At 41.5% G+C, this 26,390-nt stretch overlaps 1 protein-coding gene across 2 annotated transcripts in view; it reads left to right on the top strand.

Moving 5' to 3' along the window:
- The window catches only part of LOC106085974 (angiotensin-converting enzyme), a 312,626-nt gene continuing 286,236 nt past the window's right edge, over nt 1–26,390 (top strand). Inside the window, exons 1-9 of one of the 2 annotated variants that reach the window (XM_059369095.1) lie at nt 1–147; nt 7,278–7,968; nt 14,990–15,356; nt 15,426–15,537; nt 15,608–15,841; nt 20,931–21,151; nt 21,467–21,607; nt 21,668–21,840; nt 21,917–21,960. In XM_059369095.1, the coding sequence (XP_059225078.1) occupies nt 112–147; nt 7,278–7,968; nt 14,990–15,356; nt 15,426–15,537; nt 15,608–15,841; nt 20,931–21,151; nt 21,467–21,607; nt 21,668–21,840; nt 21,917–21,936 (1,995 nt within the window). In that variant the 5' untranslated portion in view covers nt 1–111 and the 3' untranslated portion in view covers nt 21,937–21,960. Of the gene's footprint in view, nt 148–7,277; nt 7,969–14,989; nt 15,357–15,425; nt 15,538–15,607; nt 15,842–20,930; nt 21,152–21,466; nt 21,608–21,667; nt 21,841–21,916; nt 21,977–26,390 lie in introns of those variants that run through there. The other variant, XM_059369094.1, reaches the window with a different exon arrangement.

Raw genomic sequence — 26,390 nt, forward strand, 5'->3', positions numbered from 1 at the left:
CCCAGGCAACCGAATTGAAGGCTAAAAGTCTGCGTGAATTTCAGGCCCTGTAGTTGTTGGAGTTGGAAGAGAATTTAAAAAAATCCAAACAGTTATCTTTCCCACATCAAAATGAGAAAAATGGAAATGTTGATTTTAAAACTAATGGTAAGTTTCAAATGGATAAGAAATTTCATTCATTTCATTGACTATTGAACTATGCAATTTATGCCCCACAAAATGTCACAAACGTCAAATGCCACCCTTGTCCTTTTTTTTGCCATTGGAAAGAAAAACTTTATCAAGGCAAACATGCTTAAGGAAGATTTTAAGGCTACGATGAAGGGCAAAGATAAATTAAGGAGCATTTGCAATATCTTTTGCTGACGGACCGAAGCAACCAACAACCAATCCACCAAGTATTGGACTCTTTACAGACCACATCATCCAAACTGACCGGAAATGTTTATTTATACAAATGCGTTTTATTCTCCTTCCGGTTTAGCCCACCGCCCGGCCCTTCTTGTTGTCCATAGGTTGTGATGGCTGGGTGTCCTTCGTTGGTTGTCTCTATGATGGTTGGCAATAAATTTTCTTTTCGGGGTGTTGATGATTGCGTGGACTACTTATTTTCCCTTCATTGATGGACACGGGTATGAAGAGATAGTAGTTTGTTGGAGAGTGATGGAGAAGTGTGTCGGCTAAGAAAAAATTCGTCTCTCCTATGTCTTACGAGCATTGGTGTGGAAATGATTTGTAGTGGCGTCTAACGCCATCGATTCTATGATAGGTAATGTACACTGCAGACTCAACCTTGGGCAATAGCGAGTAGGGGATAAAGCATTTGGAACGCTTAAGTCAATTATGGACATTTTGCTGTTGATTGGATAAAGTTGTCAGTGCTTTTGAATTCCTAACATTTATCATATTCTGGAATTGTATAACAAATTTCAAATGGAAAATTAATTTCCAATTTAAAACGCCACAAATGTCCAACAAACTTAAAACCTCATGAAGAGCAGCAGAAAATTTTATTAAAGGCCATTGATGTGATGAGATATGCAAGTATCTTAAGAAATTGCTAACAATTTTTAGGTATCTGTAGCAGATAAAACAATGAAGAACATTAATGGCCTTATTCGCAAAACTTAAACTAATGGGTGTTTTTTTAGCTATTGTCTTTTTGACAACGCTGGTTTAAACGGCTCACATGTCATGGTTTGTTTCACTGTCAAATATCTTCAGTTTGGTCTATAATTTAACCATGAATCGTCTTACAAACGAAGAACGCTTGCAAATTATTGAATTTCATTGTCAAATTGCGTGCTCTGTTTAGAAAATTCATCGCGCGTTTCTTCCATTCAGCGACGAAGCTCACTTTTGGCTCAAAGGGTACGTAAATAAGCAGAATTGCCGATTTTGGAGTGAAGATCAGTCGGAAACATTGCAAGAGCTACCAATGTATCCAGAGAAAGTCACAGTTTGGTGGGGTTTATGGGCTGGTGGCATCATTGGGCCGTACTTCTTCAAAGATGATGCGAATCGTAACGTAACTGTGAATGGTGAGCACTATCGTGAGACGATATCTAACTGTGTCTTGTCAAAAATGCAAGAGCTTGCCGTGCATGGCATGTGGTTTCAACAAGACGGTGCCATATGCCACACTGCACGCGTAACAATGGACTTGTTGAGAGGCGAGTTCGGTGAACATTTTATTTCAAGTTCGGGACCGGTCAATTGGCCGCATAGATCGTGTGATTTAACGCCTTTAGACTATTTTTTGTGGGTTTATATTAAAGCTCTTGTCTTTACAGACAAGCCCGCTTCAATTGACTCGTTGACAACATTGAAGCATTTATTCGTGAGATACCGGCCGAAATGTTGGAAAGAGTATGCCAAAATTGGACTAAGCGAATGGAACATTTTGTCAATATTTGCATGAAATAATCTTCGAACATTGAATTAAATGGACCATAATATCGATTCAAAAAATGATTTCATGCTATTTTCTGAAGTTTATGTGTTTTTTCGTAAACTTTCCTACAGCTCTTAAAAAATCACCCTTTAGATTTGAACAAGTAAGAACGTGCTATGTTAGGCCGGGTCGAATCTTATATACCCTCCACCATCGACCAAATTTGTCGAGTTCTTTGCGCGGTATCTCTTTTTAGGCAAATAAAGAATAATGGATAGGAACTGTTATGCTCCGATTCGAATCGGAAAATAAATGATTTGGATGTTGAAGACCATAGCAGAAGTCATTGGGTAATATTCCAGTCCATTCGGATAAGAATTGCGCCTTGTAGGGGCTCAAGAAGCATAATCGGGAGATCGGTTTATATGGGAGCTGTATCAGGCTATAGATCGATTTAGACCATATTGGACACGTTTGTTGAAGACCATGGGAGAAGCCTTTGTACAAAATTTCAGCCAAATCGGATGAGAATTGCGCCCTCTAGTGGCACAAGAAGTCAAGATCTCAGATCGGTTTATATGATAGCTATATCAAGTTATGTACCGATTTGAACCATACTCAGCACAGTTATTGGAAGTCATAACAAAATATTTCATGCAAAATTTCAGAAAAAAAAAATCGGATGAGAATTGGGCCCTCTAGGGGCTCAAGAAGTCAAGATCCAAGATCGGTTTAAATGGCAGCTACATCACGTCATGCAAAATTTCAGCTAAATCGGAGAGGAATTGTGCCCTCTACAGGATAAAGAAGTCAAGACCCCAGATCGGTTTATATGACAGCTATATCAGGTCATAGACCGATTCCAACCATACTCAGTACCGTTGCTGAAAGTCATAACAAAACACCTCATGCAAATTTCAGCCATATCGGATGAGAATTGCGCCCTCTAGTGGCTCAAGAAATCAAGATCGGTTTATATGGCAGCTAATCAGATTATTATGGACCGATTTGAGCCATACACGGTGCAGTTGTTGAGAATCATAACAAAGCACCTAGTACCAAATTTCAGCCAAATCGGATGTGAATTGCGCCCTCTCGTGGCTCAAGAATTCAAGATCCAAGATCGGTTTATATGGCAGCTATATCAGGTTATGGGCCGATTTGAACCATACTCAGCACAGTTATTGGAAGTCATAGCAAAACACTTCGTGCAAAATTGAAGCAAAATCGGATAAGAATTGCGCCCTCTAGTGGCTCAAGAAGTCGAGGTCCAAGATCGGTTTACATGGCAGCTATATCAGGTTATGGACCGTTGTTGAAAATCATAACAAAGCACCTAATACCAAATTTATGCCAAATCGGACAAGATTTGCGCCCTCTAGTGGCTCAAGAAGTCAAGATTCAGGTTATGTACCGATTTCAACCATTCTATCACAGTTTTTGCAAGTCATAACAAAACACTTCATGCACCATTCCAGCCAAATCGGATAAGAATTGCACCCTCTAGTGGCTTAAAAAGTCAAAACCCAAGATCGGTTTATATGGCATTCATACCAAAATATGGACCGATATGACCCATTTACAATCCCAACTGACCTACACTAATAAAAACTATTTGTGCAAAATTTCAAGCTGCTAGCTTTACTCCTTCGAAAGTTAGCGTGCTTTCGACAGACAGACGGTCATGACTATATCGACTTACAATGTCATGAGGATCAAGAATATATAAACTTTATGGGGTCTTCGGTGAATATTTCGAGGACTACTCTGGGTCTGAGTCGAGTGGGTCTGGCGGAGCAGTTAAACAGGTGACGTGTATCGTGTGGTTCCTGGTCACAATAGGGCATCAATCCTTGCTCTGTAGGAGTTAAGGCGGCTGCATCTCCCGGAACGTAATTGAGTCAAAACTAGTCTGGTTTGCCGGGGGAGGCCAATGTCTTCGGGTGCAATGGGAGGCGGTCGTTCTTCAAGCACTACATTCAGCCGGTAGCTATTTACCGCATCTGCTACCTTGTCTGCATGAATGTTGTCTAGTCCCGCTTGATATGCCGCTCGATCTAGAGGTTCTCTCTTGCAGCGCTGAACCTCAAGCTCTAGATTATGTAGATCTACCTCTAGGCTTCAGGGCGGTGGATATCTATCCACAAGATGATGATTTGGATGGTCTCTGCGATAACAGCCCAAAAGGTATTGCTTAGACAGCATGTAGTTATGTCTTCCCACTAGTAGGATCTTTGTCTCCTGATGGAGACGCATGAGAACTGAGGAGACAGCCCGTCGCAGTTATAACCGATCTGAATATATCATATTCAGCATTAATACGTGTTTGCTAATTTTTTCCTTTATTGACAAATGTAACCAAATTAGTCCAGTGCGTAAAAAAATCGGTGTTGTTGTGACGACATTCGAACTTTCCATCATGTCTGTTTCGGACGTAAACTCTTCTTTTTCTTTCTCTAGAGGAAATTCAGACACTCCTGGTCCAGATTGCCAAATCATGGTCCTTAAATGTTGTTTGTGTGTTCCTTATAGAGTCGTATCTGCTGAACCAAATTTTATGGATATTTTAACTGATGGTGCATAATGACCCCGTGGTGAAAATAGGGTACTAAATTTTTTGATATCTGAAGGGGAGGCGGACCCTCCCCCTTACTTAGTTTTGGAAACCCCAGATCACGGTGATGGTTGGTACGATTTAAGCGAAATGTTGTGGGCTCTCTCATTATACCCTAGCAATAAAAATTTTGTATCCAAATTTTGGATGGGGTACCTAGGGGGACCTCCCCACCCTAAAACCTACCAAACATATTTTTACACCAATCACGACAATATGGGACTCAAATGAAAGGTATTTAGGATAAGAAAACGTATCTGATATCCAATTGTCGGACAAAGTGTTAGGGCCAAAGTGTTAGGACCACCCCAACCCTCAAAACACCCCTCAGTGAAACAGACTCAAGTGAAAGGTATTTGCAAGTAGAATACGAATCTGATATCTAAATGTGGGACCATGTTTCTGGGAGTCCACCCCTTCCTCAAAAAAAATACCATAAATAGGACTTATTTACTTAACATGGCAATATGGGGCTCTAATAAAAGGTATTTGAGAGTAGAATACGAATCTGATATCTAAATGTGGGACCAAGTTTCCCAAAAAAAAAAAACCCTTTAATAGGACTTGTTTACTTAACATGGCAATATGGGGTTCAAATAAAAGGTACTTGAGAGTAGAACACGAATCTAATATCCAAATGGGGGCCGCCCCTCCAAATAAAACCCTAAATGTGGGACCAATTTTCTCCAAAATAACCCCTTAATGGGACTTATTTACTTAACATGCCAATATGGGGTTCAAATAAAAGGTACTTGAGAGTAGAACACGAATCTAATATCCAAATGTGGGACCAAGAGTTTGGGGCGCCGCCCTTCCCCAAAAACACCCCCCAAAGAGGACAAATTTACGACGATAGCAATATGGGTCTCAAATGAAAGGTCTTTGGGAGTAAAGCCCGAATCTGATGTCAACATTCGGGAAAAGTGTCTATGGGGCCACCCCACTCCCATAACACCACCCAAATAGGACCTATTTACCGACCATGGCCATATGTGGCTCAAATGAAAGGTATTGGAGATTGGAAAACAAATTTTATAACCAAATTTTCGACCAAGTGCAATTGGTTTTGACAGGAGTTTACAGGATGAGGCGTCCCCCAACACATGGCACCAATATAGGTTATCAAATTCGTTTTCTAATCTCAAATACCTTTCATTTGAGCCCCATATTGGCATGGCCGACCAATTTTTACCTTCTGCGAGGTGTTTTGGGGAAGGGGTAATGCCTAAAATACATGGTCCTACATTTAGATATCAAATTCGTATTCGACTTCCAAATACGTTTATTTGAGCCCCATATTGCGATGATCAGTAAAGAATAGCTGTTTGTGCTCTTTTCTCATATATTTGAACCCCATATTGCCATTGGCCTCAAAATTGGATATCAAATTCGTTTTCTAATCTTAAATACCATACACTTAAGCCCCATATTGAAAAAGCCAGCAAATATGTCCGGTTTGGGGTATGGGCCCTAAAAACAATGAATCGAGCTGCACTGTCTTGAAGACCCAAATTGTCTCGGTGAGCAAATTCGTCCTACTTGGGGGTTGTTATGGTGGTGGTACGTCCCCTAGGCAATTGGTCCCGAATGGTCTACTCCCAAATACCCTTCATTTGAGCTCCATTTTTCCATAGTCGGCAAACATGACCAGTTTCGTAGGTGTTCTGTGGGATGGGGCGGCCTCTCAGTAACTTGGCTTTCCAAATATATATCAGATTCGTGTTCTTCTCTAAAATACCTCTTATTTGAGCCTCATATTACAGCAAATACTTCCTATTTGGGTGGTGTTATGGGGGTGGGGTGGCCCCATAGACACTTTTCCCGAACGTTGATTCGTGCTTTACTTCCAAAGACCTTTCGCTTGAGTCCCATATTGCTATGGTCGTAAATTTGCCTTCTTTGGGGTATATTCTCGGGAACGGGCGGCCCCCAAACACTTTGTCCCACAAATGGATATCAGATTCGTATTCTCAAATACCTTAGTTAAAAGGTCAGTAAATAGGTCCTGTTTTGTATGTCCGATTTAGGGCATATTTACCGATTTAGGGAATATTTACCGATTTAGGGCATTGTCCGACCATAGACTTGGTCGGACAATTCGATATCAGATATGTTTTCTTATCTTAAATACCTTTCATTTGAGTCCCATATTGTCGTGATTAGTGTACATATATATTTGGTAGGTTTTGGAGTGGGGCGCCCCCCATAGATAACCCATCTGAAAATTGAATACTAAATTTTTGTTTGTAGGTTTCTATAAGAGAGCAGACAAAATTTCGCTTAAATCGCTGCACCCATCTCCGAGATCTGGCGTTTCTAAAAATTAGGGTCAGGGGAGGGTCCGCTCCCCCTTCAGATATCAAAAAATGTAGTACCCTATTTTCACCACGGGATCATCATCAGTGAAAATTTCAAGAAAACCGGTTCAGCCGTTTCTGAATCTATAAGGAACACACAAACAAACACAAATTGATTTTTATATGAAATATATGTTTGTGACGGCAAGTCAACATTCACTGCTAAAAAGAAGGAGCTACCAATATTGGCCCAGACTTGCCCAATTGAAGTCAATCACAATTTTTGCCGACAAATTGAAAGTCACAGAAACTTTCTGTAAGCTTTTGTGTCATACAAGGCAAAACGCATTCTCCCCCCCCCCCCATGACTACTTTTGATTATCCTTCAAAGGATAATCTAATGAAATGCATTTGCTTCAATTGTCTTTCCTTCTATGCCATACACTAACACATTTGCATGTTTCCTTTACAGCTCCTATTTCATGCGGTGTTGTGTCACGACCACACATCCACTAACAATGAAACGCACGCAGCCCATTCAACACTTTCCGCTGCCACTTCCGTTGAAAATCACCAAAAGGCTACGAACAACAACAACAACAAATACTCGGCCATTTATGCAGCTCATGCCCAGACTTACCTAGACAGAGCTCAGATCGTCATGGAGGGTATCTACAATAAGAAGCGTGAACTCTTCCATAACATGACGAAAAAGCGTGTCAGCATCAGCGACATTGATCATGCCATTGTACAGCGAGCCATCGACAATGGGTACTACAAACTGGTCTATGAACTGGCAGCCAATTTGAGTGTAGTTCCGGTGCAAAAACTGGCGAATGCCACACTGCGACGCCAAGTGCAGCGTTTATCCAAGCTACAGTTGTACGGCTTGAATAGACAAGACTATGAACACTCCAAGACTTTGTTGCGCACCATCCAATCGTTTATAACCACACCGTTGGTGTGTCAAAACGAATGCAATTCACCCGCAGACAAAATGGCCATGGAGCCGACCATTAAGGCGATTGTGGAACATAACAAAAATAAGGATGTTTTATACATTTACTGGCAGAAATGGCGTCAAGCCTTGAAGAAGGACAATGTGGCACAGGAATCCTTTGTGGAGTACGTTGATCTGTGGCGGAGGGCGGCGGCCTATAATGGTAAGTAGTATGTAGATAGATTGGAGACCAGGGAAAGAGGCCAGCTATGCTCTGGGAAATGAAATTTGCTAAGACACTCTCTGGAAAGACAGGAAACGATGAGACTGAACTTTAACACCTTGGAGGAAAATTTACCACATGGAAAATCAATTGACTAGTTAGCCGAAAGCACGACTATATTGAACAGCTTGTTAGTTATTGGAAATCCTTTAACGTAACAGAAGACGAAACTCCTTATCCTTGGAAAATTACAAATTTGCTATACTTTTTGTACAGACCTCATGGATATAAAATTCTTAACATTTCACATTCCACATTCAGCTTTCAAGGCAATCCATGAAACTTAATACCCTCTGTCTCAAACCAAATAGCTTACGCAATCATTGGAAATGAGTGAATGAACATTACCTCATAAATTATCATCCAATCATTGTGCTTCCAGTCAACTCTCCCATCGAACTCATTTAATTGCCCTCCCATATGAAGGCAATCATTGTGCCATGTGACCGCTTACATAAGTATAGATGTGTGGTCATGTAACCAATATGACACCAACGGATTAGGTATCTACTGTTACTGCTGCTGCTGTTGCGGCAAGGATAATTAAGGATTCATGGGTATCTTTGGAAAGTATAAATCCTGCAGTTAAAGTCAATGCTTTCGTATGCCAAAGGTCATTCATTGGATCATCACATTAGAATGGACAATTTAATGCATCTTCAATTGCAATTGATTTTGCAATTAAAAAGTCAACCTAAGATGGATTCTCATTACCAATGGTCATTTCAGGGAAAAGTGACGTAAACCCTTATGGCATGAAAAGTGAAAAAAAGGTTAGGAGTAAGGGTTGCCTAAAGGAGATTAGTAATGGAATGAGAAAAGAAACCTAATTGTATGACACATGGGGTTTCTTTGGGGTCAAGAAGTGAAATCAGAAAATAAGTTTTAGAAAGCGATAAAGAAGATGAAGGAACGAGGCGGACAGGTAAAAATTCTTTCCAGTTGGCGAACTGGCTAATTCTGTCCTCTAAGAAACTCCAGAATGACGGGAGTACTAAGTGCCTGAAGGGAATTGAGGCATGAAAATAGATCTTCACACAGCACTCTGTGTCTTCTCCTTGCAATTGCGGGACAGTGACATAGGTGTTGCTTGACCGCCTACCATTTCCCCTCGTAATCGAACTCTCTCTCTCTCCATGCGTCCAGGGCGAAGAGAAAGACCTTACGTTGCTGAGAGCGGTTAGGAACCCTACCAGCAGTGGGAGGTCATATTTACTCAGTCCCAGGATTAGCGACGTTCTCTTCTGCAAAATATTGAGTTGCCGAGCATTTGGCAACCTGCAACCCACAGCATCAATCGAAGCCCCATCTGTGTCTTGTCCTCGCAAATGCGGGTCGGTGGCATAGAAGTTGACTTGACCGCCTACCATTCCCCTCGTTGTCACACTATCTCTCCCTGTGTCCAGCGCCACGACTAAGACCTGACGTTACAGTGACCGGTAAGGACTCCTATCAGCAGTCTAAAGTCATGACCCCTCAGTCCCAGAATTAACGACATCATGCCGCACGAAATAATCGACCAAACATTCCTTGGCAACCGGGAACCCAAATTTCCATCCCTCGCCAAATACACGCGATCATCTTAGAAGGTGCCCACCCCACCAAGAAGCAGCGCGACCATGACCTGACGATGCAGCGAACGGTCTTGACTCCTATTAACAGTCTGAAGTCATGCCTCATCAGCTCCAGGATTATTGACTTCTTCTTCCGCGAAATACCCATTGCACCAGGACATTGTAGAAGGTGCGGTCATCGTAGGTGTTCACCCTACCATGAAGCAGTGCGACGTCAAATACCTGACGTTGCAGGGATCTGTCAGGTATGCAATGAGCAGTGCGAAGTCATGCTTCCTAAGTTCCAGAATTAACGATGTCCTCTTCCGCAAAATGCTGAATCAACGGGCTTTTGGCAACCTGCAACCCACTGCATCATCGCACGCCCCATACATGCGGTTATCATGGAAATCATTCACATAACGATGAAGCTGCGTATGCCAAAGATTGACCCCTTAGGACTCGCTATCAGCAGTATGAGATATGCCTTTTCAAGCCCAGGATTAACAACGTACTGTTCCTTGGAATAATCGACCACAAAGGCCATGGCAATCTGCAACCCACAGCACCAAACCATGCCCCATTGGCGCCGTCATCGTAAAAGGCGTCCACCCAACCATGAAGCAATGCGATTTGAAGAACCTCACGTTCCACTGGCCAGATAGGACTCAGCAGTCTGAAGTCATGTCCCCTCAGCCCCAGTGTCAACGACGTCCTGCTCCACGAAAGAATCAACCAAACAGCCCTTGGCAACCTGGATACCACATTTTTAGCCCTCGGCAAATACGCGTGGTCATCGTAGAAGGTGTCCACCCTACCAAGAAGAAGGGCGACGTCAAAGACCTGAAGTGTCAGCGACCGCTCAGAACTCCTATCAGCACTCTGAAGTCATGCTTTCTAAGACTCAGGATTAACGATGTCCTCTTCCGCAAAATACTAAGTCGACGGGCTTTTCGCAACCTGCAATCTACTGTACCAGCCCACGCCTCATACGCACGTTCTTCGAAGCAACCGTCAATCCAACCATGAAGTAGCTCGACTTCAAAGACTTGATGTAGCACTGGTCGTATATGACTCCTATCACCAGTCTGAAGTCATGCCCCCTCTGCCCCAGGATCAACGACGTCCTGCTCCTGGCAAACTTGGCATTGGCAACCTGGAACCCACATTTCCATCCCGCGCCAAATACGCGCGATCATCGTAGAAGGTGTCCACCCTACCAAAAAGAAGCGCGGCGCCGGATACCTGAAGTTTTAGTGACTAGTCAGAACTCCTATCAGCAGTCTGAAGCCGTGCTTCCTAAGACCCAGGATTAACGATGTCCTCTTTCGCAAAATACTAAGTCGACGGGCTTTTCGCAACCTGCAATCTACTGCACCAGCCCACACCTCATACGCACGCTCTTCGTAGATACCGTCAATCCAACCATAAAGTAGCTCTACTTCAAAGACATGATGTAGCACTGGCCGGATATGACTTCTATTACCAGTCTGAAGTCATGCCCCCTCTGCCCCAGGATCAACGACGTCCTGCTCCTGGCAAACTTGGCATTGGCAACCCACGCGAGTTCATCGTAGAAACTGTCAACCCATCCGTGAAGCAGCTCGTCCGCAAAGAGCTGACATTGCAGCGGCTAGTTAGGACTCCTGTTAACAGTCTGAAGTCATGTCCCCTCAGACCCACGACGTCCTTTTTCACGAAATAATCGACCAAACAACCCTTGGCAATCTGGAACCCACAGTTCTAACCAACGCCCCATACATTTGGTTATCTTAGTAGGTGTCCACCCAACCAAGGACCAGCTCACCTCAAAGACCTGACGTTGCAGGGACCGGTCGGGACTCCTATCGTCAGTTTGAAGTCATGCCTCTTCTGCATCAAGATTCTCGATTACCCATAGCACCAGCCTACGTAGAAACCGTCTACTCTACCAAGAAGACTCATGCCGCATCAGCCCTAGGATTATTGACGTCCTCTTCCGCGAAATAACCACAGCACCAGCCCACGCCCGATACGCGCGGTAATCGTAGAAACCGTTCGCTCTACCAAAAAGTTGTACTGCTTCTCAAATAACTGACGTTGCATGGAACGGTCAGCTCCCCAATCAGGAGTCTGAAGTCATGCTTCCTCAGACCCAGGATAAAACCATGTCCTGTTGCGCCTAGAGAGAGAGAATATGACCGCTGCCCCGCCCATGATATTAAAATCGTTCTGAGAGATTTTAATGCGAAAATAGGGAAGGAAAACATTTCCAACAGTCGGAAAGTTTAGCCTCCACGAGATAACGTCCAGTAATGGGTTGAGGTTGAGGGTTCGTTAGTAGCACCAGATTTCAACATAAAAATATTCACAAAGCCACACAGGCTGTCACCCGATCAAAACACGAGAAACCAAATTGATCACGTTGTGATAGATGGAAGGCATTCATCCAGCGTGTTAGATGTACGATCGATCCGTGGAGCGAATATAGATTCGGATCATTACCTTGTTGCAGCAAAGGTTCGCACCCGTTTGAACATGGCGAGGAAAGTACGATATGACACTGCACGGAAACTGGACATTGAAAAGCTGCAGACACAACAAATGGCAGCGGCATACTCCACTCGACTGACCCAACTGCTTGATGAAAGCACTCCTTGTTCCGATGATATAATGGCGCAGTAGCAAACTATTGCCCACTTTATGGAAAATGCCGCGAAATCCGTACTTGGGTACCGAAAGCCTCCTCCAAAAAACCCATGGTACGACCAGGAGTGTCGAGATGCTACTGATGCCAAGAATGCGGCTTATAGAGCAACCCTGTAATCAGTAGCAACCCGCCAGATGAAGGAAAGGTATCGCGAGAAAAGGAGAGAGGAGAAACGTCAATTCCGCAGAAAGAGAAATGGAAATGGATAGACGTGAGTGTGAGCGAATTGAGATGTACAGGAGTCAGAATGAAGTCCGGAAATTCTACCAAAGAATTAAACATCAAACCAATGGCTTTGGTGCAGGCACATCCCCCTGCAGAGACAAAGAAGGAAATCTGGTAACTGACACAGACAACATGCTGAGGATATGGAAAGAACATTTTACCCAACTGCTAGTGTCCGACGTTAGGGGGCGAAGAGGATACCGCAGAACCAATCCCTGACGATGGTATAGTCAGAATGAGGTCCAAGTAGCAGTAACCCGACTAAAGAACAACAAGGCAGCAGGAGCCGACGGGTTTCCCTCCGAACTATTTAAGACCGGAGGCGACATGCTGACAAGGCTTATCTGCGCAATCTGGCTAGAAGAACGCATACCCGATGATTGAAACCTCAGCATACTATGTCCCGTACACAACTGCAGAGCAATAAGTCTCCTCCCCATCGCATACAAGATACTCTCGAGCGTACTGTGTGAAAGATTAAAACCTCGTGTCAATGAGATAATTGGGCCCTATCAATGCGGCTTTAGACCTGGTAAATCCAACCTAGACCAGATATTCACACTGCGCTAAATCCTGGAAAAGACCCGAGAAGGACAAATCAACACCTACCACCTCTTTGTTGACTACAAAGCCGCCTTCGATACTCCTTTACGTTCAAAGGTATTTCAAGCCATGTCTGAGTTTGGTATCCCTGCAAAATTAAGAAGACTCTGCAGCATGACACTTGCTGATACACGACGTTCCTTTGTAAGAATAGGAAAGAATCTCTCCGAACCATTTAATAGCAAACGAGGTTTCAGACAAGGAGACAGCCTATCGTGTAATCTCTTTAATATCCTGTTGGAGAAGATTATACGAGATGCAGATGTGAATAGATATGGCACACTAATCACAAGAGAAGACATGCTACTCGCCTATGCCGACGACATCGATATCATAGGTCGGTCAACGGAAGTGGCCAAGTGCAGCCTTTGAAAGAATCGAAAGAGAGTCAGTGAAAATGGGTCTGGTAGTAAATGGAGATAAGACGAAAAATGGATGATTTCAACTTCCAAATAGCCTTGCCCAACCGAGCAGATAAAGAACATGGAGAAAATTGGGAACCACAACTTTGAGATAGTCAGTAACTTTATCTACCTCGGCACCGCCGTAACCGAAACGAATGACACCAGTTTTGAGATAAAGCGAAGAATAATACTGGCAAGTAGATGCTACTTTGTAAGTAGCAATTAAGAAACAAGGCCACCTCTCGACAGACGAAGACTACACTTTACAAGACACTGATACTACCCGTGCTGTTATATGGTTCTGAGGCATGGCTACTTGTGAAAGCAGATGAAGCAGTACTTGGAGTGTTTGAGAGAAAGATTCTTCGTAAACTACGTGGACCAGTTTGCGCTAACAGAAAATATAGGCGACGTATGAACCACGAGCTGTATGAGCTGTATGACGACGATAGCATAGTTACACGCATCAAAATATTGGGTTGCCCAAAAAGTAATTGCGGATTTTTTATATAGTCCGCAATTACTTTTTGGGCAATCCAATACAACGGCTGCGTTGGCTAGGTCATGTTGTTGGAATGGATAAAGTAGCTCCAGCAAAGAAGTCTTTTGAAGGCAAACACGATGGTACACACAAACCGGGGAGACCAAAAGCCCTATGGAAAGATCAAGTTGTGGGAGACACCTCGAAACTTGGTGTCAGAGATTTTAGAATGAGCGCAGAAGATCGAGGTGCTTGGAACGCTATTCTACGTTAGGCTAGTGGAACAAATATTCTGTCATTGCCAATTAAAGTTAAGAAAGTCTTCCGAATGTGACACTTCCAATTCAGTTTTCTGTTCGAGATCACTCCTAAGTATTTGACCTTGTCATACATCAAAATCGTTTAATGAGGAAACCTCGTAAACAGACAGATTTTAGTCTTCTTTGGTTTAATATTGAGACTCCTGGGTGTAGTGCAGACATATGCCATCTTCAAGATTCTTTCGGCCCTTGGGCTTAGCAGGTTCGGAGCCCTTAGATATATACTTTGTGATTAAACTTAGGAGCTGCTTTTATTGGGCTCTTGACTTTAAGCATTTTTTGGGGGGTTTAAAAGATCTCTCACTTTATCAGCTTTGGTCTGCAGGAGGAATCAAATCTCTGCTAAATGAGAAACCATAATTTGCCAATTCAAATTCTTCAGAGTTTTATTTAAAATCTGTCCTGTGCTTCACTCAAGCAGTAATCTCATCATAGACAGATGTCTTGTGTCCGGCTACTCGACGAGCAACAACTACCTTGGGCTGACATCGAGCTTGAGTGGATTAACTTAACTAAGTTAACTAACTTTAACAAAATTGGGCAAACTTTGGCATCACCAACCATGTCCATGTCCATGACAATGTGGCATTTTCACCAAACTGCAATTTCAAGACAAACAGTAAATCCCTTACATAACGCCTCACCTTCTCCCCTCATCCTTTTATATATGCTTAAATATTTCCTAGGTCATGTAACTCCATCCCGCACTTGGTATTTGTATTATGACACCGAGAATTTCCAACGTGAACTCGAAGATGTGGTGTGGGAAATAATGCCACTGTATCAGGAATTGCATGCATATCTGCGTCATTGGGCGCGTGTGCAGTATGGCAAGCACTTGACAGATGCCATAGATGGTGCCATACCAGCTCCTGTTATGGAGCAGATTATAACACAAGATTGGTATGGTGCTCCCATATTTCGAATACCCTTTCCCAAGCATCCTTTGCCAACGGTGAAACAACGCATGGAAGAGGTTATGGAAACACCAGTGCATATGATCAAGAAGGCCTCCGAATTCTATGAGTCCATGAATATGAACAAACTGACCAAGTAAGTGGCGCTGCTCTCAACCATAAAATCCCAAAGAGGGGCATATATGAAAACTGTTTTGGATTTCAGAGAATTTATGAACAAATTCGTAAGACGCATCAATGAAGATGACCCCAATAAGGTGTGTCGTGTGGAGGTCTCTTACTTTCCCCCAGATGTAGCATTGCGTTTTTGCAACAAGGTACCTTTTTTGTTTGTTCTTCTCTACTTTTCTCTCGTTGGATTTAATTTTTTTTTTGTTTGTCTTGTAGGTGGACTACAGAGCATTTTTGCAAATGCATGGCCATATAGCTGAGCTGCAGTACAACATGTACAAATCCAAGTTGCCTTTTGGCATGGACAATGAGCCTTGTCCCGGCTTTGGCAGTGCTTTGGGAGAGGCTTTTATCATAGCCTCTGGTACTCCCAGGCACTTGAGTCGTCTGGCCATTGTGGCAAATGACAGCTTGCCGCCGGAGCAGTCACTCAATCGTTTGTTTAGAATGGTGAGGAAAGGAAATTTAAAAAAATAACCATTTTAGGTTGCCCAAAAAGTAATTGCGGATTTTTCATATAGTCGGCGTTGACAAATTTTTTTACAGCTTGTGACTCTGTAATTGCATTCTTTCTTCTGTCAGTTATCAGCTGTTACTTTTAGCTTGCTTTAGAAAAAAAGTGTAAAAAAAGTATATTTGATTAAAGTTCATTCTAAGTTTTATTAAAAATGCATTTACTTTCTTTTAAAAAAATCCGCAATTACTTTTTGGGCAACCAATAGTATTTAACAACTTAAAACAAGTAAAAGCGTGCTATGTTCGACCGGGCCGAATTTTATATACCCTTCACCATGGATCGCACTTGTCGAGTTCTTTTTCCGGTATCTCTTCTTAGGCAAAAAAGGATAAAGGAAAAGATTTGCTCTGTTATTAGAGCGATATCAAGATATGGTCCAGTTTGGACCACAACTAAAATATATATTGGAGACCTGTGTAAAATGTCAGCCAATTCGAATAAGATTTGCGCCCTTTGGGGGCTCAAGAAGTAAAATAGAGAGATCGATTTATATGAGAGCTGTACCGGGCCATAGACCGATTCAGACCATAATAAACACGTATGTTGATGGTCATGAAAGGAGCTGTCGTAAAAATTTTAGGCAAATCGGATAATAATTGCGACCTCTAGCGGGTCAAGAAGTCAAGATTCAAGATCGGTTTATATGGCAGCTATATCAGGTTATGGATCGATTTGAACCATACTTGGCACAGTTGTTGGATATCATAACAAAATACTCTGTGCAATTAAATCGGATAAGAATTGCGCCCTCTAGTGGCTCAATAAGTCAAGACCCAGGATTGGTTTATATGGGAGCTATTTCAGGTTATGGGTCGATTTGAACCTAACTTAGCTTAGTTATTGGAAGTCATATCGAAACACGTCGTGCAAAATTTCGTTCCAATCGGATAAGAATTGCGCCCTCTAGTGGCTCAACAAGTCAAGACCCAAGATCGGTTTATATGGCAGCTATATCAGGTTATGGACCGATTTGAATCATACTTGGCACAGTTTTTGGATATCATAACAAAACATGTCGTGCAAAATTTCATTCCAATCAGATAAGAATTGCGCCCTCTAGAGGGTCAAGAAGTCAAGACCCAGGATTGGTTTATATGGGAGCTATTTCAGGTTATGGGTCGATTTGAACCTAACTTAGCACAGTTATTGGAAGTCATATCCAAAAACATCGTGCAAATTTTCATTCCAATCGGATAAGAATTGCGCCCTCTAGAGGCTCAAGAAGTCAAGATCCAAGATCGGTTTATATGGCAGCTATTTTAGGTTATAGGTCGATTTGAATCATACTTGGCACAGTTGTTGGATATCATAACAAAACACATCGTGCAAAATTTCATTCCAATCGGATAAGAATTGCGCCCTCTAGAGGCTCAAGAAGTCAAGACCCAAGATCGGTTTATATGGCAGCTATATCAGGTTATGGACCGATTTGAATCATACTTGGCACAGTTGTTGGATATCATAACAAAACACATCGTGCAAAATTTCATTCCAATCGGATAAGAATTGCGCCCTCTAGAGGCTCAAGAAGTCAAGACCCAAGATCGGTTTATAGGCAGCTATATCAGGTTATGGACCGATTTGAATCATACTTGGCACAGTTGTTGGATATCATAACAAAATACATCGTGCTAAATTTTATTCCAATCGGATAAGAATTGCGCCCTCTAGAGGCTCAAGAAGTCAAGATCCCAGATCGGTTAATATGGCAGCTATATCAGGTTATGGATCGATTTGAACCATACTTAGCACAGTTGTTGGATATCATAACAAAATACTTCGTGCAAAATTTCAATTAAATCGGATAATCATTGCGACCTCTAGAGGCTTAAGAAGTCAAGATCCCAGATCGGTTTATATGGCAGCTATATCAGGTTGTGAACCGATTTGAACCTTATTTGACACAGTTGTTGAAAGTAAGAATAGAATACGTCATGCAAAATTTCAGCCAAATCGGATAAGAATTGCGCACTCTAGAGGCTCAAGAAGTCAACACCCAAGATCGGTTTATATGGCAGCTATATGAGGTTATGGACCGATTTGAATCTTACTTGGCACAGTTTTTGGATATCATAACAAAACATGTCGTGCAAAATTTCATTCCAATCGGATAAGAATTGCGCCCTGTAGAGGCTCAAGAAGTCAAGACCCAAGATTGGTTTATATGGCAGCTGTATCAAAACATGGACCGATATGGCCCATTTACAATCCCAACCGACCTACACCAATAAAAAGTATTTGTGCAAAATTTTAAGCGGCTAGCTTTACTCCTTCGAAAGTTAGCGTGCTTTCGACAGACAGACGGACGGACATGATCGATATAAAATGTCTGGAGTCTTAGTCGAATATTTCGAGGTATAACAAACGGAATGACTAGATTAGTAACCCCCATCCTATGGTAGTTGGTATAAAAACAGAGATACAGAATTGAAATTTTGCACAGTCTCGTATTTCTTCCATACGCAGGTTTAGTTCTTGAATGGACCAAATCGGACTGTATTTGAATATAGCTGCCATATAGACCGATCTGGCGATTTAGGGTCTTTAGCCCGTAAAGCCGAATTTTTTCTCCGATTCCGCTAAAAACAGGAAGTTGTACTAACATGTATCTACGTTTGTAATTGTTTGCTTGTGTCCAAATTTCGACGTCCTTAAGGTTTGGAATGTGTTCTGTCAAGCTGCAATGAGCAAGTGCCGTCTTTTGTTCTATGGGTTTGTGAGACAGTTTTTGGTCTGATTTGTGCTGCCTACATTGGGCATTAGTTGCCCTCTGGTACTGGTATGCTTGGAAATAGCGAGATAACATCAAATGAAACGAGTATCTCCGTATTGTCGATAGTTTGATCGTTGACCCTACTCTGTTTCTAAACTGTAATCCATCCTTAATGCTATACTGTCAATCCGTTGTCAAGTTGTTTAATATGTTAGCCAAATATTTAGATAGTCCATATGTGGGAGAATTCATGGATGAGCAGATGGGTCTTAGGAGCATTCCTGCTTGTTGGATTTTCGGTAGTCCATATATCCTAGGTGCCGTGGCTATATAGCCTGTGAGTCCGTTTTTTCCATCTTGGTCAAAATTTAAAGGTTGAATAATTTTTCCACGATTTTATTAATATTGGTCTGAAGCCCAGAAGATGGGTTCCTTTTCAGGAACCTTTAAGAATCTCCTTATTTCTCCCAGTGTATCAAGCAAAAGCTTATCACGTCTGCTTGGCTTTGTTTGATGTATGTGGTCATCTACTAATGTAACCAATTTTAAGCGTGAGTTATTTTGTAGCTCTCTACTCTCCCTTGTTTGGACACAATCTTCTCCCTCAGCTATTACCTTGAATCTTTCTTATATACAAAAATCAATTTGTGTTTGTTTGTTTGTGTGTTCCTTATAGACTCAGAAACTGTTCAACCGATTTTCTTGAAATTTTGCACTAATGGTGCATAATGATCCCGTGGTGAAAATAGGGTAAATTTTTTGATATCTGAAGGGGGAGCAGACCCTCCCCCTTACCCAAATTTTCAGAAACGCCAGATCTCGGAGATGGGAGGGACGATTTAAGCGACATTTTGTGTGCTTTCTTATAGTAACATACAAACAAAAGTTTTGTACTCAAATTTCGGATAGGGGGGGGGGGGGTTCCCCCACCCCAAAACCTACCAAATGTATATATACACCAATCACGACAATATGGGGCTTAAATGAAAGATATTTAAGATTAGAAAACGTATCTGATATCCAATTGTCGGACCAAGTGTTTGGGGGACCACCCCCAAAAAACCCCTAAATCGGACATATTTACCGGCCATGGCAATATCGGACTCAAATGAAAGGTATTTGCGAGTAGAATACGAATCTGATATTCAAATGTGGGACCAAGTTTCTGGGGGTCCACCCCTTCCCCAAAACAATATGGGGCATAAATAAAAGGTATTTGAGTGTTGAATATGAATCTGATATCCAATTGTCGGACCGAGTGTTTAGGGGTCCACCCCTTCCCCAAAACACCGTCCAAACATGACTTATTTACTGACCATAGCAATATGGGACTCAAATGAAAGTTCTTTGAAAGTAAAGAACGAATTTGGTATCAATGTTTGGGAAAAGTGTCTATGGGTTCACCCCACCCCATAACACCACCCAAATAGGAAGTATTTGCTGATATTGCCATATAAGGCTCAAATAAGAGGTATTTTAGAGTAGAACACAAATCTGATATATTGGGTTGCCCAAAAAGTAGTTGCGGATTTCCAAGGCCAAGTCTCAGAGTGGCCGCCCCATCCCCCAAAACACTCCACAAACCGTACATGTTTTCCCACTATGGAAAAATGGAGCTCAAATGAAGGGTATTTGGGAGTGAATCATGAATCTGACATCAACATTCGGGACCAACTGTCTAGGGGACGTCCCACCACCATAACAACCCTTGACTAGGACGTATTTGCTCAACAAGAAAATTTGGGTCTTCAAGACATTGGAGTTCGATATTCACAGTTTTTAGGGTCCATACCCCAAACTGGCTTTTTCAATAAGGGGTTTAAGTGAATGGTTTGAAAAGATTTGAAAACGAATTTAATCTCCAATTTTAAGGCCAATGGCAATATGGGGTTCAAATATATGAGAATAGAGCATGTTGCTGATATATTGGGTTGCCCAAAAAGTAATTGCGGATTTTTTAAAAGAAAGTAAATGCATTTTTAATAAAACTTAGAATGAACATTAATCAAATATACTTTTTTTACACTTTTTTTCTAAAGCAAGCTAAAAGTAACAGCTGATAACTGACAGAAGAAAGAATGCAATTACAGAGTCACAAGCTGTGAAAAAATTTGTCAACGCCGACTATATGAAAAATCCGCAATTACTTTTTGGGCAACCCAATATTTTCAGGGCTTAGTGTTTGGGGGACCACCCCACTCCCCAAAACACCCCCAAAGGGTAAACATTTTTCGACCATGCCAATATGTGGCTCAAATGCAAAATGAGTTTAAATAAATAAAATATTTTCTTCTGATCTAAATTTTTAGGGTGTACACACTCTCCTGGCCATTCCCCAATATTTTGTAAATGACAAATATTTTGTGGATGTTATGGATGGACGTATAAGTCCTAGGGACTACAATTGCGAGTACTGGAAGTTGCAGCACAAATATGCCGGAGTTGTGCCCCCCAATAGACGAAATGAACAAAACTTTGATCCCGATTATAGGTTTTATAAAGGCTTGAGTCCAGATAAATCGAATACCATGTAAGTGGAGTTTAAATGGAAAAAATTATTTTAAACATATATATTGGGTTGCCCAAAAAGTAATTGCGGATTTTTCATATAGTCGGCGTTGACAAATTTTTTCACAGCTTGTGACTCTGTAATTGCATTCTTTCTTCTGTCAGTTATCAGCTGTTACTCTTACCTTGCTTTAGAAAAAAAAGTAAAAAAGTATATTTGATTAAAGTTCATTCTAAGTTTTATTAAAAATGCATTTACTTTCTTTTAAAAAATCCGCAATTACTTTTTGGGCAACCCAATAACTCTACAAATCGTTCAAAATTGGTTTTGTTTTAGAAAATTCATATCGGAAGTTATGGGTCTTCAGTTCTATCGTTCTTTCTGTCTGTTAAGTGCAGAATATAAGCCCGGTAACCCTGAGCACCCCTTGTACAATTGTGACTTTTATAACAGCACTGCTGTGGGAGATGTGGTGAAGTGAGGAACTTGATATCGTTTTTAATGGAAGCCGTACTACAAAATTTTTTGTTTTTACAGAAAAGTCATGAAAATGGGTGCCACAAAACATTGGCGTGACATCTTGCAGATGGCTACCGGCGATCGGCGTTTAAGTGCCCAAGGAGTTTTGGAATATTTTGCCCCACTATACATTTGGCTCAAGGATCAGAATAGAAAGCTGGGCCTAGTGCCTGGTTGGGATGATGATATTAGTGAGTATTGGTTATTTTTCATACTGAACCATCCATTGAATAAATTAATATGAACATTTTTGTTTTTTTTTTTCAGAATGTGGAAATTACTTTTAAGGGGAAACTTGGCCCAACTATTTTCTTTCTTATACTCAACCAAATTTTAAAGTCAATTTGTAAAATTGATGTTTAAGAAAATCATAAAAAATAAATAAATAAGCTAAATAGCATAAACAAGTAAAAGCGTGCTAAGTTCGGCCGGACGGAATCTTGGGAACCCACCACCATGGATTCCTCTAAACATTTATACAAAATAAACCGAATTGAAGGGCATATTGGTTGCCCAAAAAGTAATTGCGGATTTTTCATATAGTCGGCGTTGACAAATTTTTTCACAGCTTGTGACTCTGTAATTGCATTCTTTCTTCTGTCAGTTATCAGCTGTTACTTTTAGCTTGCTTTAGAAAAAAAGTGTAAAAAAAGTTTATTTGATTAAAGTTCATTCTAAGTTTTATTAAAAATGTATTTACTTTCTTTTAAAAAATCCGCAATTACTTTTTGGGCAACCCAATAATTTTATTTTGCATACCAAACTTCTGTCCAATCAGCAAAAATGAAAGCTTCTAGGAAGCGAACAAGGATGATCGAGAGATCGGTTTACATGAGAGCTATATCAGATTATAGACTGATTAGAACCGTATTTGACACAGTTGTTCGAAGTCGTAATACAACACCGCATGCAAAATTTCAGCCAAATCGGACAAAAATTGCGGTATCCAGGGGCTCAAGAAGTCAAATCGGGAGATCGGTTTATATGGGAGCTATATCAGGTTCTTGAGCGATTTAGACCGTACTTGGCACGGTAGTTGGAAATCATAACAGAACACCACATGCAAAATATCATCCAAATCGGATGAAAATTGAGGCTTCCAGGGGGTCAAGAAGTCAAATTGGGAGATCGGTTTATATGGGAGCTATATCTAAATCTGAACCGATATGGCCCATTTGCAATCCCCAACGAACTTCATCAATGCTATGTGTCTAGGCAAAATTTAGAGCGGCTAGCTTTACGCGTTCGACCGCTATCGTGATTTCGACCGACGGACGGACGGATATGGCTAGATCAAATCAGAATGTCGAGACGACACAGAGTATATATACTTTATAAGGTCCCAGATGAATATTTCGAGGTGTTACAAATGGAATGACTAGATAAGTATACCCCCATCCTATGGTGGTGGGTATAAATAGTTTCTGGAACTTAGCATAGGTGTTGATATAAAATTGAAAAAAAATTACTGAAAATAAAATTTAGATTCTATGCCACTCTTTGATTTCAGGTGTGAAAACGGAAGTCCCCGTAGAGTTCGCTGTGGTAGGTAAGGTGGAAAAGAGGGAGCAGATATTAATCCACCCACGTCACTATGGATATACACCTAAACCTGTAATCGGCTTGTTGTAAAAAAATTGCAAATTTTACCCATGAACATTGCACTTAGGAACAGGGGCAAACTTCTCACATATCAATGAGTGCAGTCCAATTCAAGTTTAAAGCTCAATGATAAGGGGCCTCTATTTTATAGCCGAGTCCGAACGGCGTGCCGCAGTGCGACATCTCTTTGGAGAGAAGTTTTACATGGCATAGTACCTCACAAATGTTGCCAGCATTTGGGGAGGAAAACCACCGCTGAAAATTCTTTCTAATGATCTCGCCAGGATTCGAACCCAGGCGTTCAACGTCATAGGCGGACATGCTAACCTCTACGCTACGGTGGCCTCTCAATCGGCTTGTTGTGCTCTCTAGAAACTAAAAAGTAACCTAGGAAGAGAAAATTTTAAGTTAGAAATTCCGTGCTACTTACAAAATTCTTAATTGTTTTCCATACTACTCCCCTAAATTGGTTCATGTTTGGTATTGTGTCCCCACCTAGGCCACGAAAGCCGGGCAATGATATAGGAAATGCTTCAACGTCTCATTATCTTCCCCGCATGCCCTTCACATGCTATCACTTGGCACACCGATTTTGCATAAGTGAGCTCGTAGTCCTATGTATCCCGTTATGATACCAACATCTATACTGACCTCCTTCTTACTTCCTTTCAGTAATAGCCTCGTCTTCTCACGATCTGGATCTCCCCATAGGATTTTCGCCGTCCTTCCGATCTTTTCTCTGTTCCACAGGGTTACATGCGTATTCTTCGCCACTCCCTTAACTCGGAATGCGTCGACCCGAAAGGCTTCGGATTAACCAAATTTGTTGACGGCAGTTCTCTGGCCTTCACTACCAAACCGTCTGCCTTTTACTTACCCCTTACTCCGCTATGGCCCGGCACCCAAACGATGCGGATTTTTTCATCCACAGAGAAGACGTTAATCTCCTTCTTACACTGCAAGACTGTTCGTGACCTTACCGTCCTGGTTGTTATTGCCCTTATGGCCATTTTAATGTCCGTAAAGATCACACTCGACACCAGACCAACTCACACATTCTGTAATCGTCCGGATCTCCGCCTGCAGCACCGATTTATGGTCCGGCAGTTTAAAACAGATCTCTGTCCCTGGGTTCCCAATGTAAACCTCCTAGTCCACTCTGTTCTATAGCTTTGATTCATCCGTGTAATATCCCTGCAAACCAAAGGTCTGATGTCAGATAAATCTGAACAAATTCTGAAGTCAGACAATTCTGAACAAATTCTGAAGTCAAGATCCTATCAAATTCGTTCCGAATTCCTTTCATCATTCTGAGGGATTTTTTGTTCCGACAGCTCGGAAAGAAATCTGAACGATTTCTGATCGCTTTTTCATATGGAGGTTTTTTTAAATTTTTTTTCCGATAGATCGGAAAGATTTCTGGAGCATTTGTCGGAAGGAATTTTTGAACGATGTCTGAACGTCTTGTCGGATGTTTTTTTTTATTTTTCTTCCGACAGTTCGGAAGGAATGCTGAACGATTTCAACACTGTTTGCCTGAAGTAAATTTTGTTCCGACAGTTCTGAAAGATTCCTGAACGATTTCTCACCGTCTTTTCGTATGTTTTTTTTTTTTGAATTTTTCTTCCGACAGTTCGGTAGTATTTCTGGAGTGTTTGTCTGAAGGAATTTTTGTTTCAACAGTTCTGAAAGAATTCTGAACGATGTCCGAACGTCTTGTCGAATGATTTTTTTTAATTTTTCTTCCGATAGTTCAGAATGAATTCTGAACGAAGTCTTTGATGTTGTTGATTTTGTTGTCGTATATTTTTGAGAACATAAGGGATGAATTTAGTGCTTAAAAAGAATGCAGTTTTAGAGAGGGAGAGAAGAAAAGACAGATTTTGTCGTTGTGTCTTCATAAGGATAGGTTGGAAAAGGTTGCGAATATTAATCCACCCCATGCCGCTTTGGACATATACCTAGCTGGATAGGATGATTAGCCCTTAGAAGAATTATAACAGAAAGTTCAAATCCCTCTCCAGTTTGCATCCGTTCAACATCATTCAGATTTCTTTACGAAGTTTCAAAAGGAACATCCGATATCAAAACGAAATTACATCCGAAATCGTTGTAACGTGGTTTTGTCTTCGGCTGAGGTAGACCAATAGTCGTCCAGGGTTTAACCTTAAGGACCCACAAACCTTAAGTAATAACACACCTTAATATTCCTTTCGGGATACGCAATCTACGTTTTATTGTAAAAAAAAACTTCAGTTACTACAATTCACGATGGTGTACTAAGCTCTTAGTTGCAGTGCGTTGGTATTTGGTAGATTTCTTCGGTATTCGGACGAATGGTTCTTGGGATGTTTCGGCTTGTATTCTGTAGATTTCGTCGGTATTCGGACGGATGATTCTTGGGATGTTTCAGTTGATATTCGGTAGATTTTTCGGTTCTTTGGATGATTCGGCTGGTATTCGGTTAACTTCAAGCCGTGGGCTGATTCAGGTTTCGAATATGGCATGAGCTTGAACATCGGGCAGCACAACTATTCTGGCTGGGCACTGTAAAGATAAAAGCAGAGTTAGGATGGAAGCGAACGAGTCGCGTAGGGAAGCGAATGAGTCGCGTTAGGAAGCGAACGAGTCGCGTAGGGGAAGCGAACGAGTCGGGTAAGGAAGCGAACGAGTAGCGTTAGGAAGCGAACGGATGGCGTTGGGAAACGAACGAATCTCAAGAGCTTCGGAGTGGTTTCGTCTGCTCGAGCTACTCATGCCCATCCTCAATTCAATTCAATATTTATTTCCCAAGTTCTTATATAAATACAATGATATTCTATATATCTAAGTACAATTTGGATCAAAATCCTCCCTAACATGCTAAGCATCTCTCTAGGGATATATACCATCTTAGTTGTATACTTAAAACTACGCGGCAAGGCCAGCCCGTTTATAAAATTATATGTTGACATCACTCGTTACTGTTATATTCTCCGGGAAAAGGATGTAAACCCCAATGCCCATCCTCAGAAAGGTGTGACATTAAGTACAGACTGTCAAATGAACCAAGTGAGAAATATATTCCACTTGTCTTTTCAAAAAACACGTCGAATAACGACATTCAATGTGACCATCTGTGCTAAGATATAAATGCCCA

This window comes from Stomoxys calcitrans, chromosome 5 (genome assembly GCF_963082655.1).
Source record: "Stomoxys calcitrans chromosome 5, idStoCalc2.1, whole genome shotgun sequence".
Taxonomy (NCBI): domain Eukaryota; kingdom Metazoa; phylum Arthropoda; class Insecta; order Diptera; family Muscidae; genus Stomoxys; species Stomoxys calcitrans.